Source organism: Pseudochaenichthys georgianus, chromosome 1 (genome assembly GCF_902827115.2).
Source record: "Pseudochaenichthys georgianus chromosome 1, fPseGeo1.2, whole genome shotgun sequence".
NCBI classification, from domain to species: domain Eukaryota; kingdom Metazoa; phylum Chordata; class Actinopteri; order Perciformes; family Channichthyidae; genus Pseudochaenichthys; species Pseudochaenichthys georgianus.
Genome location: NC_047503.1, coordinates 49,637,182 through 49,655,973, shown reverse-complemented (window position 1 = coordinate 49,655,973; position 18,792 = coordinate 49,637,182). Strand labels below are relative to the sequence as shown.

The window sequence follows — 18,792 nt, the reverse complement described above, 5'->3', positions numbered from 1 at the left end:
TTACATACACTATTCATCAGAGGTGTTTTTCTATAACCTGTTAAACACATATTTGGCAGTGAACCCTGTGTGGCCTCCCTGTGTGTTCCAGCCTTTGGGAGGTTGGAACAAGTGGGGACTCGCTAGTTCTTTCGTGAGGAGATTGATGTGGAAGAGATCCACGGTTTGAGGCCCTGGAGCCTCCGTCTATTTGTTCAGCTGCAGACTCGAGGGCATCAGCCTCTGCTTCTGCTGCTGCAATCTCTTTGTCTAGCTTTAGCGTAGCAAGAGCTGCTTCCATCCGAGCCTTTTCCATTAAAAGCTCATTTTCTTTCTGAACCAAAGCTGCACAGGCTCGTGCTTTAGCTGCAGCTAAGCTAGCTGAAGAGTTTTGGGAGCTGGAGCTAGCAGCTGCAGACCTGATAAGAACGCTCCTGTCTGATGATGGACCCGCCTGTTGCTCTTCTGCGTGAGCTGGAGCATCCATCAGGTAGCTTTAAGGGAATATCAGTCTGGCAGAGTTGAGTTGCTTTGAAGGAACCTCTCTTGTTTACGAAGGCGTAGACATGATGTACACATCGCCAGATAGTTAAACAGTTTATTGTTGAAATCTTGTGAAACTGAAAGTAAAAAGCACAAAGCATTGCAATCAATACAATGACATGCTATAAAATACAAACATAAATGAAATCCATAAACATCGATGAATCATCAACTCACAAACAAAGCCTCTCCAAGGTCCACGTGAGCAGCTGGAGCCGGATGTTTGAGGAGGTAGCATAACATGTGGCACTCAGCTGTTCTGCTGGAAACACATGGCCGCTGACCTTTCAACTCCGTCATGTGACATCTACTGACCAATGAAAACACCTACATCCAAAGATAGCATGAAAAGGCTGCAATCCCGCCAGTTGCCTTTAGGAGGTGCTATAACAACAACAAAACAAAACTTACACGTAACGTGACATAAATATAAAAATAGATTATCTGTTCTCTGATGGTCATGGACGGACACTGAAGCACGAGTCAAAAAACATCTTTAATATTAAAAACATCTTTAATTTTCAGTATTAAAATAAAGCTGCTGCATTATTTCCCTTTGCTTTGAGTCGCACCATATACTGTACATTATAAATATCCTTTTATATCACAATTTACAAAAATATTCTTCATAAAGATGCGAACAGCCACAACAAAATAAAAAATAAGCTTCATTTCCAATTGTCAAAAAAAAAGTGCAAAAATAGAATTTACAGGAAACATTTTGGAGGAAATGTCAGAGCATTTTTGTAAAAATTATTAAAATAAAAAGGTAAAAACTAATTATAAACACATCAATTAAAATGGTCTCATGAAGCAGCTTATTACAGTTTGAACAGGATGATAATTAAGGCTTTTCAGATCAGCTGTTAATGAGAACGGGTTGCCAGGTTTGATTTGGTGTTTCAGAGTTTTGTTTTAGTCACAGGTTTAAAAAAGAAAAGAATTCACCCACAAATTGCTCATCTGTGTGTGAATAAAACACACATCTCAACACATGCTATTCATGTTGGCAGGGGAAGAAACACTTTAATCTTTATCAATCTGCAATATGTCTTTAAATCAGAAAGTTAAACTACAATCCAAGAAATGCAGGAACATGATCGCACTATAAACGATGAGACGGATGCACAAAAGTGGAGGCAATTTAAAATAAAAACATGTTAATTACAAAACGGTAGAGACTGGACCAAAGCTTTAAACAACAAGGAACGACTGGATGCAGCTCTGCAAAGAAAACAGAGCAGTTTGCACATCCTCCCAACCTGGCAACCCTCAGGACGCCTTTCATTCCTGTCGGAAGATATAAGCCGCATTCACACTGCGGTACTTTTCCCACAAAGGTTCGCGCGAACTTAGTTCATGCGAACTCTTTAGTTCTCATGAACTAAGTACAGATCGCGTTCACACCAGAGAAAGTCCCCGGGGGAGGATTAGGCAAATGAAGCCGCTGACGTCACTTCTTCTTCTTCTGCTTGGGATTTACTGGCAGGCCGCAAACCACTTCACGGCGTATACTGCCGCCCGGAGTCCCCGGCCGGAAGTCCCCGGAGTTGGGGAAGGCTTCAGTAGAAGCTGCTGGGAGTCCCAGCAGCTTCTACTGAAGCCTTCCGAGTAAATCGCCAGAACGCCGACACCTCCTCATCTCCACCGCTCCCATGTTTTATTTTGTGTTGCCATAAGTGAGTCTCTCTGCGTTTCTGCGCTGGGCTAATGCTAATGCTAATAATGCTAATGCGAGGATAATAAAATGGCGGCTTCACAAAACTTTTTGGGAGTTTTACGGGGCGTGGTTTGCAATCCGCCCAGCCAATCAGTAATATAGCTCTTTTCTCACAAAAGAGCCGCTCGAAAGTCCCTGCTCTCTAGCAGGGACTTTCGAGCGGGTAAAAAGGTTCATGAACTACTTTTAGTACCGGCTCTTTTTGGTGTGAACGCGATCATGAACTAAGTTCGCATGAACCTTTGTGGGAAAAGTACCGCAGTGTGAACGCGCCTATAGAAACATGTCCCTGTTTGTTCTGCAGGTGAACCGCGGAGGACTGGAGACCCTCCACTGGACCTCTGGACCAATCACAGACTCTCCCTCACCCACTGCCCTCTGGACCAATCACAGGGTCTCAGAGTTCAAAGATGTTCACTTTAACGTGGAATAAAACCCCTTTTAGAGACAGGAAACGGGACTCTAACAACTGATTCAAAATGCTTCTGTCTTCCTCCTCTTCCTCCTCCTCAGGTCTCTGAAGGGGGCGGGGCTTCCTGTCGATGGATCAGAGGCGTCCCGTTGGTGCTGCACAGTTGGGGGTCTGCAGTACGAGACTTACAGTTCTACAGACAGAGGAGACAGTGGGGGTTAGCACACAACAACAACAACAGGATGAGGTGTACCACAGGAGCAGGGTGTCATACAGATGCGAGTGGGGATTATAATGAATACTGTATATACACATTCAAAGCACATGTATTTGTAAGCATTGCACTGAAGTGTTATCGGCTGTACGATATGAAACGGGTTGAATGAATGCAAAACAATGGGTTTTAATAATGACACGTTCTGGCAAATAAAAACGTATCTGGGATACCTAGATGTAACGTGAAGTGCCTGAGTGAAGAGCCAATTAAGAGCCAGATGAATCTAATGTTTATTACCCGTTAGCCTCGAGGAGAAATAGTCCTTAACCGAGCGTGTACTTCAGGTACGGGTTAATACCAACCGGCTACATCTAAAATAATGCATCAGTAAAAACCCAAATAGACGCAGAATTATAATAACACGTGTTTAAATACGAAGTCAAGGAAACAATATTGTACTTAAATGCAAATGTGACATATTTGTACTACAGTATTTTCTTCTCATGCGACTTTAAACTTTAAATACTGGATTCACACTTTACCTCGTATTTAAACTTGTATAATGTACATCAAGAGGGTCCAAACTGTTCTCACTGAGGGCCACACACAGAGAAACATCTGAGGGGCGGACCCCCACTAGAGGGGGGGTCTATCGCCTCTGTTTCAGCAAACCAATCAAATGTAGGCTTTGAGAAACATCCCAGCTCTCCAGAGGGTCTACTTTCTCCGGCTGCAGCTCATCCCTGACCCAGACCCTCAGATTGACTGAAGGGGAAATATGAAGGTTTATTTAAAGCTGGTTCTGTGAATAAGTTATTGGGCTTTTCTCTACCAACGAAGATCCGTTAGAAAGCGTCTAATCGACTGAATGTATTTAAAAAGTGGACTCGTTGACACATGAATACTGCTCTGTCATATCTGTGTACATATAAGTACATATAAGTACAAGAGAAGCAGGCTTCAGGTGTGAGCTGAGGACACTTAGAGATGGGCCGTAGTTTGAGGACCCCAACTTTAATTAGTATTTTTAGTAAATCAATGTTTATTTATATAGCCCAGAGTTATCAAATATATTTGGTTATACATTTAGCAAAAACAGTTTGGACCGATTTATATGTGTATACACCCGGTGCAGCTAACCGTCGACACCTAGTGTTCTAAATTATATTGCATTATAAATAAAGTGACATGGAAATGGCTCCGACAGGCGGCGATCCAAGCTATTCAAAAGCATGAGAGCGAGACGCTAATATATATATCATATAGAGTAAATATATAATGTCGTATGAGCGGTGTTGTATGAGTACTTGTACTGAAGTAAAGGACCTGAAAACACCTTCAAGACTAATTAAAATCAGAGGCCAGGAAGTGAGGAACACACACTACCAAAATAAAATGCAAATAAAACACAGAAGGACAACAAAGCACACGCAGCGGACGCACAGCAGCAGGTTCAAACATTTATTCATCAAACTTTAAACAATCTTAAACAAAAATAAACCCAAATTAAAAAATAAAATGTTTTGAAAAAGCAAACCTAGAATGTGAAAAACAAACAGCTGATCGAATGGAAGTCTGGACACATATAAAATAAAGACTGGATATAAAGTCATCGCTTTAAAACGCGCACCTGTCCCTTTAAGAGTCCACATCGTCTCCGTTCAAATGTAACCCAAAGAACCCATGGGAATAACACACCGCGCACACACACTTCCTGCTATAACAGGCTGTGTGTGTGTGCGCGCGCGCGTGCGTGCGTGCGTGCGTGCGTGAGAGAGATAAAGCACAACATACACACATACCAGAGTAACAAGTCAGAGGAAATGTGGCGAGGATCATGACCCAGTGTAACCACACACACATCTGGACTGCTTTAAGAAGGCACCACACACACACACACACACACACACACACACACACACACACACACACACACACACACACACACACACACACACACACACACACACACACACACACACACACACACACACACACACCCTTAAAAAGGTAGAGACAGCAGGGGACTTCCACACAGGAACGACTCTGGTGTTTAAAACCTCACGGAGACTTTCACATCCTGTCATTCTCATGCAATCAGATATGTGTCTGATCTCTGAGAGCGGAGTGGACGAGTGTCTGTTTGTGTGTTGGTCCCTGAAGGCAGCATCAGGTCGTCCAATGGGATAACCCTAACCCCCCATGCACCTGGATGAGTGCTTTAAACAGCCCACCTATTCTTTAACCTTCGTCTCACTTTAACACAATTGTGATTTAAAGTTTTGAGTGTGTTTAAAGGAAACTCCTATTCTTTAAACACTGCATTGTTTATTTAGAGTTTTTATATTTGTTAATGTTTTCACGGTTTCACTGAGTGATGGTGAGTAGCAGCGCACGGCCGCAGACGATGCATCGCACATTGAGCGTGAGGAAACTGGAGTCACACTGAGCTAAACTGAGCAAGGTTTAGATTTGGAACGAATACAAATCAACATTTCACCACAAAATTAATTGTTCTTGTGCGCAAACGTTTAAAATGTCACATGCACTGCCCAGACACACACCGCATGCAACACATCTGAAAGTAAAAACATTGAAAGCCACAGATGGTGAACAGGTTTGCAGAGTCTCCGTCTTCTCTCTGCAGAACAGTCACAGGAAGTCCTCCTTAAAGCCGTTCTAGTTTCAGGTCATAAATGACTGTGAGACAGGAAGTGAGCGTCTGTTCGCACAGCATCCCATTGGCCGCAAACCTGCTCGCTAACGTCTCACGTTTCAAAATTGAAGTGCGGACTCGTTTAGCCTCTTTATTTGTTCATCTGATTTTCACATACATTTTTTTTGAGTGAAAAGTAAATGGGAAAATAACGATGAGCCCCATTGAAATGCATCCATTACTGTTTTATTGTGAAATATTCAACTATGCTTTGAGGCAGGGGTGGGGAACCTCCGGCCCCCGGGCCGTATATGGCCCGCGAGACATTTGATACGGCCTTCGAGGTCATTTATAAAACACACGGACAATTTTTTTTTTTTAAAGAAATCAAGACCGCAAAAGAATTAAACAAGCGAGTGCCTGTTTTTCCTGGCCAAGGTCAGGGTCCTTGAACACAACACGAGCCTAACGTGTCATCACGTGGCACATGTCTCGTCTGACAGGGGTGCAGTTCTGCAACATTTTAAAAAATCTTCCCGAAGGAGGTTAGGTCACTGGTCCCCGGACCCCCCTAGAGGAGGTTAGGTCACTGGTCCCCGGACCCCCCTAGAGGAGGTTAGGTCCCCGGTCCCCGGACCCCTCTAGAGGAGATTAGGCCCCCCCCCACTTAAATCATGTCCACATGGATAGAACACTAAATACATTTGCACACATCTTGTGTCCATATCTTTCTGTTTTGGTGTTCATGCCACAACCGTCCATGCGCATGCATGCCACACCGTGCACGTGCATGTATGCCACACCGTGCACGTGCATGTATGCACGAGTCATAGTGAGATATCTGGATTCAGAGGTTTTCTTTGCACAGCATGAAAGAAAGGTGAAATGAATGGGCTGTGATTTGAGTAGTTCAGCACAGGTCAATCATCTGCACGGCCCCCGGAGGATGCTGTCAACATTGAAATGGCCCTTGAGAGGAAAAGGTTCCCCGCCCCTGCTGTAAGGGAACTAAGGACAAACATATCAGATATTCTGACCACTGAGGGGTCGAGGTGAACCCTGTGGGCAACCAGTCTTTTAAATAACTAAACCTTTAGTTTGTCAGCGTTTTATTGTGAAAATATCAGCTATATGCTTTGAGGGTAGTTAGATTTATTTTAATTTTTTTAAATGAACCCCGTTTTATCAGATTTGCACCTGGGTGTTTTTTGAATAAGATAAAAAATGAACCATGATTTTGTTTAATAACGAGTCCAATTGAAATGCAACATTTAGTGTGCAGCAGCGGACCGGTTTTATTGTGAAAATATCCCTATAAAAGCCTAAAAAGGGACAGAGTGGTAGAGTTTGACCCTGTTTTATCAGATTAGCACCGCAAGGTTTTAAACCGTGACTTTCTGGGGGTATTTCTTGCGATAGGTAAAGGTACAGAGTGGGCCTGAATGCAACCTCTAAGAGGCGCAGCGTCGCAGCAGATCATCTGTTTAGCGTGATGGTGCATTCAGGGGCGTGCGTGTTTTCTCCGTTACTCTCGGACAGTACCTCGTGCTCCATCGTGTTAAAGTGCACCCCCGAGGAGGGGATCTTGTCTCCGTCTCGTCTGCGGCACAGGAAGCACAGGATCTCCTTGAAGGTCCTCCTCATGTCCTTGTCCCTGAAGGAGTAGATGATGGGGTTGACGAAGGAGTTGCACTCGGCCAGAACCAGGCAGTACTTCTCATAGCGCAGAACTTTACATCTTTCGCAGCCCAGGCCGTCCAGAAGCAGAACCACCAGGGCCGGAGTCCAGCACATCACAAAGCACCCTGCGGAGACACAGAGGAACTGTTAGTGCTCAGGAGGTACAGGAGGACGCTTTACACCGGGACACAGAGAAACTGTTAGTGCTCAGGAGGTACAGGAGGACGCTTTAAACCGGGACACAGAGGAACTGTTAGTGCTCAGGAGGTACAGGAGGACGCTTTAAACCGAGACACAGAGGAACTGTTAGTGCTCAGGAGGTACAGGAGGACGCTTTAAACCGAGACACAGAGGAACTGTTAGTGCTCAGGAGGTACAGGAGGACGCTTTAAACCGAGACACAGAGGAACTGTTAGTGCTCAGGAGGACGCTTTAAACCGGGACACAGAGGAACTGTTAGTGCTCAGGAGGTACAGGAGGACGCTTTACACCGGGACACAGAGGAACTGTTAGTGCTCAGGAGGTACAGGAGGACGCTTTAAACCGAGACACAGAGGAACTGTTAGTGCTCAGGAGGTACAGGAGGACGCTTTAAACCGGGACACAGAGGAACTGTTAGTGCTCAGGAGGTACAGGAGGACGCTTTAAACCGGGACACAGAGGAACTGTTAGGTAAGGTACGGTACAGTGAGGTAGGATGTGATTAGATACGGTACGGTATGGTACGGTGAGGTAGGATGTGATTAGATACGGTACGGTGAGGTAGGATGTGATTAGATATGGTACGGTGAGGTAGGATGTGATTAGATGCGGTACGGTACGGTGAGGTAGGATGTGATTAAGTGCTAGGGATGCCAGCGATTATTCGATTATTCGCTACAGTCTCCATAATCGAATATATGCTAATAATAGTAATAGTATTAATAATTGGATATGGTCTTTGGTCACACCACCAGTTTGGTTTACTGTAAACTTGGAGGAAGCGGTAGGATGTGATACGGTGAGGTAGGATGTGATTAGATGCGGTACAGTACGGTGAGGTAGGATGTGATTAGATGCGGTACGGTGAGGTAGGATGTGATTAGATACGGTACGATGAGGTAGGATGTGATTAGATGCGGTACGGTGAGGTAGGATGTGATTAGATGCGGTACGGTGATGTAGGATGTGATTAGATACGGTACGGTGAGGTAGGATGTGATTAGATGCGGTACGGTGAGGTAGGATGTGATTAGATACGGTACGGTGAGGTAGGATGTGATTAGATGCGGTGCGGTAAGGTACAGTGAGGTAGGATGTGATTAGATGCGGTACGGTACAGTGAGGTAGGATGTGATTAGATACGGTACGGTGAGGTAGGATGTGATTAGATGCGGTACGGTGAGGTAGGATGTGATTAGATGCGGTACGGTGAGGTACGGTGAGGTAGGATGTGATTAGATGCGGTACGGTGAGGTAGGATGTGATTAGATGCGGTACGGTGAGGTAGGATGTGATTAGATGCGGTACGGTGAGGTAGGATGTGATTAGATACGGTACGGTGAGGTAGGATGTGATTAGATGCGGTGCGGTAAGGTACGGTGAGGTAGGATGTGATTAGATGCGGTACAGTACGGTGAGGTAGGATGTGATTAGATACGGTACGGTGAGGTAGGATGTGATTAGATGCGGTGCGGTAAGGTACGGTGAGGTAGGATGTGATTAGATGCGGTACAGTACGGTGAGGTAGGATGTGATTAGATACGGTACGGTGAGGTAGGATGTGATTAGATGCGGTACGGTGAGGTAGGATGTGATTAGATGCGGTACGGTGATGTAGGATGTGATTAGATGCGGTACGGTGAGGTAGGATGTGATTAGATGCGGTACGGTGAGGTAGGATGTGATTAGATACGGTGCGGTAAGGTACGGTGAGGTAGGATGTGATTAGATGCGGTACGGTACAGTGAGGTAGGATGTGATTAGATGCGGTGCGGTAAGGTACGGTAAGGTAGGATGTGATTAGATGCGGTACGGTACGGTGAGGTAGGATGTGATTAGATACGGTACGGTGAGGTAGGATGTGATTAGATGCGGTACGGTACGGTGAGGTAGGATGTGATTAGATACGGTACAGTACGGTGAGGTAGGATGTGATTAGATACGGTACGGTACGGTGAGGTAGGATGTGATTAGATACGGTACGGTACAGTGAGGTAGGATGTGATTAGATGCGGTGCGGTACGGTGAGGTAGGATGTGATTAGATGCGGTACGGTACAGTGAGGTAGGATGTGATTAGATGCGGTGCGGTACGGTGAGGTAGGATGTGATTAGATGCGGTACGGTACGGTGAGGTAGGATGTGATTAGATGCGGTACGGTACGGTGAGGTAGGATGTGATTAGATACGGTACGGTGAGGTAGGATGTGATTAGATGCGGTACGGTACGGTGAGGTAGGATGTGATTAGATACGGTACAGTACGGTGAGGTAGGATGTGATTAGATACGGTACAGTACGGTGAGGTAGGATGTGATTAGATACGGTACGGTACGGTGAGGTAGGATGTGATTAGATACGGTACGGTACAGTGAGGTAGGATGTGATTAGATGCGGTGCGGTACGGTGAGGTAGGATGTGATTAGATACGGTACGGTACGGTGAGGTAGGATGTGATTAGATACGGTACGGTGAGGTAGGATGTGATTAGATACGGTACGGTACGGTGAGGTAGGATGTGATTAGATGCGGTACGGTACGGTGAGGTAGGATGTGATTAGATACGGTACAGTACGGTGAGGTAGGATGTGATTAGATACGGTACGGTGAGGTAGGATGTGATTAGATACGGTACGGTACAGTGAGGTAGGATGTGATTAGATACGGTACGGTACGGTGAGGTAGGATGTGATTAGATGCGGTACGGTACAGTGAGGTAGGATGTGATTAGATGCGGTGCGGTAAGGTACGGTAAGGTAGGATGTGATTAGATGCGGTACGGTACGGTGAGGTAGGATGTGATTAGATACGGTACGGTGAGGTAGGATGTGATTAGATGCGGTACGGTACGGTGAGGTAGGATGTGATTAGATACGGTACAGTACGGTGAGGTAGGATGTGATTAGATACGGTACGGTGAGGTAGGATGTGATTAGATACGGTACGGTACAGTGAGGTAGGATGTGATTAGATGCGGTGCGGTACGGTGAGGTAGGATGTGATTAGATACGGTACGGTACGGTGAGGTAGGATGTGATTAGATACGGTACGGTACGGTACGGTGAGGTAGGATGTGATTAGATGCGGTGCGGTACGGTGAGGTAGGATGTGATTAGATACGGTACGGTACGGTGAGGTAGGATGTGATTAGATACGGTACGGTACGGTGAGGTAGGATGTGATTAGATACGGTACGGTACGGTGAGGTAGGATGTGATTAGATGCGGTACGGTACGGTGAGGTAGGATGTGATTAGATACGGTACAGTACGGTGAGGTAGGATGTGATTAGATACGGTACGGTGAGGTAGGATGTGATTAGATACGGTACGGTACAGTGAGGTAGGATGTGATTAGATACGGTACGGTACGGTGAGGTAGGATGTGATTAGATGCGGTACGGTACAGTGAGGTAGGATGTGATTAGATGCGGTGCGGTAAGGTACGGTAAGGTAGGATGTGATTAGATGCGGTACGGTACGGTGAGGTAGGATGTGATTAGATACGGTACGGTGAGGTAGGATGTGATTAGATGCGGTACGGTACGGTGAGGTAGGATGTGATTAGATACGGTACAGTACGGTGAGGTAGGATGTGATTAGATACGGTACGGTGAGGTAGGATGTGATTAGATACGGTACGGTACAGTGAGGTAGGATGTGATTAGATGCGGTGCGGTACGGTGAGGTAGGATGTGATTAGATACGGTACGGTACGGTGAGGTAGGATGTGATTAGATACGGTACGGTACGGTGAGGTAGGATGTGATTAGATACGGTACGGTACGGTGAGGTAGGATGTGATTAGATGCGGTACGGTACGGTGAGGTAGGATGTGATTAGATACGGTACAGTACGGTGAGGTAGGATGTGATTAGATACGGTACGGTGAGGTAGGATGTGATTAGATACGGTACGGTACAGTGAGGTAGGATGTGATTAGATACGGTACGGTACGGTGAGGTAGGATGTGATTAGATACGGTACGGTACGGTGAGGTAGGATGTGATTAGATACGGTACGGTGAGGTAGGATGTGATTAGATACGGTACGGTGAGGTAGGATGTGATTAGATACGGTACGGTACGGTGAGGTAGGATGTGATTAGATACGGTACGGTACAGTGAGGTAGGATGTGATTAGATACGGTACAGTACGGTGAGGTAGGATGTGATTAGATACGGTACGGTGAGGTAGGATGTGATTATATGCGGTATGGTACGGTGAGGTAGGATGTGATACGGTGAGGTAGGATGTGATTAGATGCGGTACGGTACGGTGAGGTAGGATGTGATTAGATACGGTACGGTGAGGTACGGTGAGGTAGGATGTGATTAGATGAGGTACGGTACGGTGAGGTAGGATGTGATTAGATACGGTACGGTACGGTGAGGTAGGATGTGATTAGATACGGTACGGTACGGTGAGGTAGGATGTGATTAGATGCGGTACGGTACGGTGAGGTAGGATGTGATTAGATACGGTACAGTACGGTGAGGTAGGATGTGATTAGATGCGGTACGGTACGGTGAGGTAGGATGTGATACGGTGAGGTAGGATGTGATTAGATGCGGTACGGTACGGTGAGGTAGGATGTGATTAGATGCGGTACGGTGAGGTAGGATGTGATTAGATGCGGTACGGTACGGTGAGGTAGGATGTGATACGGTGAGGTAGGATGTGATTAGATGCGGTACGGTACGGTGAGGTAGGATGTGATTAGATACGGTACGGTGAGGTAGGATGTGATTAGATGCGGTACGGTACGGTGAGGTAGGATGTGATTAGATACGGTACGGTGAGGTAGGATGTGATTAGATGCGGTACGGTACGGTGAGGTAGGATGTGATTAGATACGGTACGGTGAGGTAGGATGTGATTAGATGCGGTACGGTACGGTAAGGTAGGATGTGATTAGATGCGGTACGGTACGGTGAGGTAGGATGTGATACGGTACGGTACGGTGAGGTAGGATGTGATTAGATGCGGTACGGTACGGTAAGGTAGGATGTGATTAGATGCGGTACGGCACGGTGAGGTAGGATGTGATATGGTACGGTGAGGTAGGATGTGATTAGATGCGGTACGGTAGGATGTGATTAGATGCGGTACGGTACGGTGAGGTAGGATGTGATTAGATGCGGTACAGTACGGTGAGGTAGGATGTGATTAGATACGGTACGGTACGGTGAAGTAGGATGTGATTAGATACGGTACGGTGAGGTAGGATGTGATACGGTGAGGTAGGATGTGATTAGATACGGTACGGTGAGGTAGGATGTGATTAGATGCGGTACGGTACGGTGAGGTAGGATGTGATACGGTGAGGTAGGATGTGATTAGATGCGGTACGGTGAGGTAGGATGTGATTAGATACGGTACGGTGAGGTACGGTGAGGTAGGATGTGATTAGATACGGTACGGTACGGTGAGGTACGGTGAGGTAGGATGTGATTAGATACGGTACGGTGAGGTAGGATGTGATTAGATGCGGTACGGTACGGTGAGGTAGGATGTGATTAGATACGGTACGGTGAGGTAGGATGTGATACGGTGAGGTAGGATGTGATTAGATGCGGTACAGTACGGTGAGGTACGGTGAGGTAGGATGTGATTAGATACGGTACGGTGAGGTAGGATGTGATTAGATACGGTACGGTGAGGTAGGATGTGATTAGATACGGTACGGTGAGGTAGGATGTGATACGGTGAGGTACGGTGAGGTAGGATGTGATTAGATACGGTACGGTACAGTGAGGTAGGATGTGATACGGTGAGGTAGGATGTGATTAGATACGGTAAGGTACGGTGAGGTAGGATGTGATTAGATACGGTACGGTACGGTGAGGTAGGATGTGATTAGATACGGTACGGTACGGTGAGGTAGGATGTGATTAGATACGGTACGGTGAGGTACGGTGAGGTAGGATGTGATTAGGTACGGTACGGTGAGGTAGGATGTGATACGGTGAGGTATGGTGAGGTAGGATGTGATACGGTGAGGTAGGATGTGATTAGATACGGTAAGGTACGGTGAGGTAGGATGTGATTAGATACGGTAAGGTACGGTGAGGTAGGATGCGATTAGATACGGTAAGGTACGGTGAGGTAGGATGTGATTAGATACGGTAAGGTACGGTGAGGTAGGATGTGATTAGATACGGTAAGGTACGGTGAGGTAGGATGCGATTAGATACGGTACGGTGAGGTAGGATGTGATTAGATACGGTAAGGTACGGTGAGGTAGGATGCGATTAGATACGGTAAGGTACGGTGAGGTAGGATGTGATTAGATACGGTAAGGTACGGTGAGGTAGGATGCGATTAGATTAAAGACTACGTTGAACACGTATTGATGATACAGTCGTTGTGAAGGTCCAATGATCACATCATGCAGAAAGGTGCAACTTTTGGCAAATTAACCGTCTGCAGACAGAGTGTAAAGAATGTGATGGACTGGAGGACGTACTGTAAATTCCTCTGTAGACAATACACACACACACACACACACACACACACACACACACACAGAACAGTGTGATCAGATTTCATTACCATAACACTCGATTAGGCAGCTCAGGAATTCATTATGTGCACACACACTCCGCTCTGACACATGTTCAGGAAATGTGGAGACTATGAGGAAACACACACTCTCTCTCTCTCTCACACACACACACACACACACCATGTGCAACACATTCCTCAAACACTGTCACAACACACACCTAACATATATAACCATGAACCCCCCCACTGCATTACTCACATTAACACACTTTTTCTTATCTCTTGTAGTTTCTCTTAAAACAAAGTCCAAAAAGTAATGTGTGTGTCCTCAGTGTGAAGGACACACACACACACATCCCTGTGATGGTTTCCTGCCCCCCCCCCCACCTCTCGTTTTCTGAACTTTGGATTAAATTCCTGAAGGTTGTAAAATGTTTCTCAGGCACGTGAGGGCAAGAAAGCCCTGAGCGTGTCCTGACAGGCACTGCATGCCTGAAGAGCGTAACACAAAACAGCTCCTCCTCAGAGTGTGTGTGTGTGTGTGTGTGTGTGTGTGTGTGTGTGTGTGTGTGTGTGTGTGTGTGTGTGTGTGTGTGTGTGTGTGTGTGTGTGTGTGTGTGTGTGTGTGTGTGTGTGTGTGTGTGTGTGTGTGTGTGTGTGTGTGTGTGTGTGCAGACAGGCAGTGTATCTGTTCAGAGGAGCTGCGCCCTGCACAATCATGAGTGAATATAATATGCAGTGATTGAAGTATTCAGATACTTCACTCGAGTACTACTACACTGTAAAAATACTCACAACTGAAGCTTCAGCAATGTTGATTAAGTCAAAGTATTAGAGTATTAATATGAAAGTACTTAATGCAGAAATATCTTTACAAATGTTTGTAATTGGTTAATTATTTGCATTTTGTTAGACGCTGCTCGTTGATGGATCAACTCATTAGGTTCTTTAAAAATAAGCTACTGAAGGAAAATACATGTACCTCAGAATTGCACTTAAGGACAATACTATGACGTATAATGAATAATATAAAAGTACAAGATATCAAATAAAAATAACACAAAATAGAATAAATTACAAAAAACATTTCCAGGTGAAAACATAATTAGGAAACACACTCTCACCATGTGCAAAATAAATAATATGATATATACAATACTATTGTGTGGGTGTGTGTGTGTGTGTGTGTGTGTGTGTGTGTGTGTGTGTGTGTGTGTGTCTCTGTGTGTGTGTGTGTGTCCCTCGTGTCCCCCACTCACCCAGGATCATGGAGACGGTCTTCATGAGGTTGAACACGGTCTCTCGGTGCCTCATCTGGCTCGTGTGCTGGCTCATCTGCTGGCTCTTGTGCCGCACGTAGACGAAGATGCGCGTGTAGACGGCCAGCATGACGGAGAAGGTGAAGAGGTTCAGCACGGCCCAGAACACCAGGTAGCTGCGGCTGTACATGGGCGCCATGGTGGAGCAGTGTTCCAGGTCACACAGGCAGTGCCATCCCATCGTGGGCACCAGCCCCAAGAGGATGGCCAGCAGCCAGATGAAGACGATGATGACGAAGACGCGCCTGGTGCTCATCTTGCTGTGCAGCTGCATGTTGAAGATGGTCTGGTGGCGCTCCACGGCCACGGCCAGCAGGTTGAGCACGGAGGCGGTGAGGCTGGTGTCGATGAGGCTCTGCCGGAGGAACCAGCCGTACTTCGAGAGCCTGATGGTCCACGGGCCGGTGTGGAACATCATGTGCAGGTACGACAGTCCTGGGGGAGGCAAGCACCGCAGGTTAGCACCGAAGAGAGTACGTCTTCATGATGAATAATATCATAGCAAAAAGAGAAAGAGAATTAAATGAGAAATAAATACAAATAAGATCTGATCTGATGCACGTTAGAGGGTCTGCATCATGACGCATTAGTGGTCGTGATGGTGTGTTAAATGTCTGTCTCCTTGTCTCCTCTCCTAATATGTGTCCTTGTTGATAATGCACATGGTGCTGCTGTGATGCAGGAAACATGTCTTATCCTATAAAACTCAGAACAACATGAATCCTGCAGAGACGTTAATATCCGCTTGTTTCCTCGCGATTAAACCATTCAGAGAACAAGACGGGATGTCAACGTGCAGTTAGATAGAAGAGAGTACGGTGTGTGTGTGTGTGTGTGTGTGTGTGGAGAAGAAGGATTTATCTCCTCCAGTGTTTCTGTGAACATGCGTCACTGCAGCGTCTCCACAAGCAAAGAAACAGACATTTGTTACCCAGATGAGACCATGCGTGTGCGTGCGTGCGTGTGAGGCCCAATCCCAAACCACGCCCTACACCCTACCCCTCCGTTTGCAAGTCTGCAGCGGTGCTGACTTGAGACCAGTCTCTACCTGACCGGAGTCACGCTGTGTGTGTCCGTCAGGAAACAAGCTGTTAACAAGTAGTTCCAGCAAACATCCTCTGATGAACTGCGATGCTAACGACCTCATGGTCGCCTCATCTGTTTTAACTGAGGATCAAACCTGTGTTCAGTCTAGAAAAAGGTAAATGTCCCAAAGCTTGCTGCTGCATTTACTCCCTCCATCTGACAGGAGGAGCCTCGTTGAGCTGCGAGTGTCACTCCGTCACGGAGGGGGGGTGTGAAGTAGGGATGCCAGCGATTATTCGAATATTCGTTACCGTCTCCATAATCGAATATTATTTTTAAAAATCAATTTTTTTTTTCTGGCTTAGTTTCAACCAAAATATATATAAACATATATATGCTAATAATAGTAATAGTATTAATAATTGGAAATGGTCATTGGTCACACCACCAGTTTGTTTTACTGTAAACTTGGAGGAAGCCTGCGTGCAGAGCAGACTGCTGCTGCAGCAGCTACACACCGACCCCGCCCCCCCTCTCCCTCACATGTGCGACTAAAGATGAACAAAGCGGCAGGTAAAAAGAGTTCCTCCTCGTGGAACTACTTCGAACTTACAAGTCCAAAGGAAGTTAAATGCAAGCTCTGGGAAAAGACGTTGGTCTATCACAGCTCAACCTCAACAATGCGTTCGCATTTGAGTGCGAAGCCAACGAGGTTACAGAGAAAGACGCAGCACAGCCGGCCATTACCGACTTCACTTCAAGGCCACGTCGTTGTGATGACATGCTTGTTTGTTGTTTGTACTGTTAAACATGTTCCAGTAAAGAAAACAGCGGAATTCCTTTTGTCTGATTTTTTTTTTTTTCTCCCGGGGGGTCGGTCGAATAATCGATTATTATTCGCCAGGGCTGCCGAATAATCGATTTTGATCATGGTCAGTTTCTGGCAACCCTAGTGTGAAGGGGTAGGGTGTAGGGCGTGGTTTGGGATTGGGCCTGAGTGTGTGTCATAGAGAGTCAGGCTTATTAACTCAAAGTGCACGCAGAGACACAAAAACATTATTTTAAACAACAACAACAAAAAAGATATGATCAAATAATGCAAAAATCAAATAAAGTGAAAAAATAATAATACCAAAATGAAATGATACAAAAGAATATCAAATGAAGTGAACAGTGAAGGCACCTGAGAACAGGTCGGCCACGGCCAGGTTCCCCAGCAGGTAGTAGATGGGGAAGTGGAAGCGGCGGTTCTTAAAGATGGCCGCCATCACCAGCAGGTTGGAGAAGATGACGATGAAACACACCGCCATGCCGAGCGTCACGATCACGTAGTCACGGTCACGCCAGTGGGTGCTGATGTTCTTCCCGCTCGCCTCGTAGAAGAACCTCACGCTTTGGTTGTAGTAACAGCCGGGCGTGTCGTCCGTATCCGTATCCATGGTTACTGCAAGGGAAGGGGGCAGGAAGTAGAGAAGCGGAGGGGAGGAGTCAGAGGAGCGGTCAGCGGAGGGGGAGGAGTCAGATGAGCCCACTGCGCGGGGGGGGGGATCGGGGGGCCATCAGAGAGGGTCAACCTGCAGGGGGACAAAATAGAGTAAAACATTTTTTTTAAATAATTCAAAATGTTTTTTAAATGATAATACTTATCTGCACACAGATTAGAAATGTTGAGTTTCTGTAAATAAAAGTTCTTGAAATAAATAATAGTCATTGTTCAGTTTCTGAATATTTGTGAATATTTCTGGCCGTTGCCATCTGCACGTGGCGGGGCTGCATTCTTTACGCTACTTACGTTGCTATGGTTACGGCGGTGATGCCGGCACGGTATTTGAAATGTTCATAGGCCTATTGATATTTTTTTAACTCTGGCTTTGTAATAAAAAATATGGCGAAACGAAAACAGCCAAGCCTCGCAGCTTTTGGATTCACAAGCAAAGAAGCGAAGGAGTCTAAAAATGACAACGTGAACGGAACAACTTTTAGTGGGCCGGCTGTGAGCGGCGTCAGGGTCGGGTTTACAGCTCCACACCGAGGGCCCTGAAAAGAAAAATAGGGCTCCCCGAAAGCAAATGGGTCATTCGAACACTGTATATATTAATGCAGAAATGTACCTCATGAAGCCTTTAGGAGGTTGAAGAACCAGAATATCTAGATTAGCATCAGTAGCATTATTAGCATCAGTAGCATGTTAGCATCAGTAGCATGTTAGCATCAGTAGCATGTTAGCATCAGGAACGTCATGAATGAAACAGCTCAGGGTCCACACAAGATAAAATCCTCATATTTACGGTACACCTGAACTCAGCGTTTAAGGTCACAGTCTGACACACCCACCCACACACACACAAATGTGAGAGACTCGAGAACGACACAAAGGAGACAACTGCAGGAAAAGAGTTTGACTGGAGGCGTGTGTGTGTGTGTGTGTGTGTGTGTGTGTGTGTGTGTGTGTGTGTGTGTGTGTGTGTGTGTGTGTGTTGAGAGAGGAAGTGAGAACATTTTCTCCCATTTTCCTCAAAGGCCTCCTTCGAGG

General features: G+C 46.1%; 1 protein-coding gene across 2 annotated transcripts in view; it reads right to left on the bottom strand.

Annotated features, from left to right (window-relative positions):
* Positions 1 to 1,000: 1,000 nt before the first annotated feature.
* The window catches only part of lpar2b (lysophosphatidic acid receptor 2b), a 27,766-nt gene continuing 9,974 nt past the window's right edge, over positions 1,001 to 18,792 (bottom strand). For both annotated transcript variants that reach the window (XM_034089927.2, XM_034089936.2), the window contains 4 exons: positions 17,443 to 17,833; positions 15,174 to 15,668; positions 7,070 to 7,332; positions 1,001 to 2,847 (listed from right to left, as the gene is read on the bottom strand). In XM_034089927.2, coding sequence (XP_033945818.1) covers positions 2,752 to 2,847; positions 7,070 to 7,332; positions 15,174 to 15,668; positions 17,443 to 17,698 — 1,110 coding nt within the window. In that variant the 5' untranslated portion in view covers positions 17,699 to 17,833 and the 3' untranslated portion in view covers positions 1,001 to 2,751. The remainder of the gene's footprint in view (positions 2,848 to 7,069; positions 7,333 to 15,173; positions 15,669 to 17,442; positions 17,834 to 18,792) is intronic.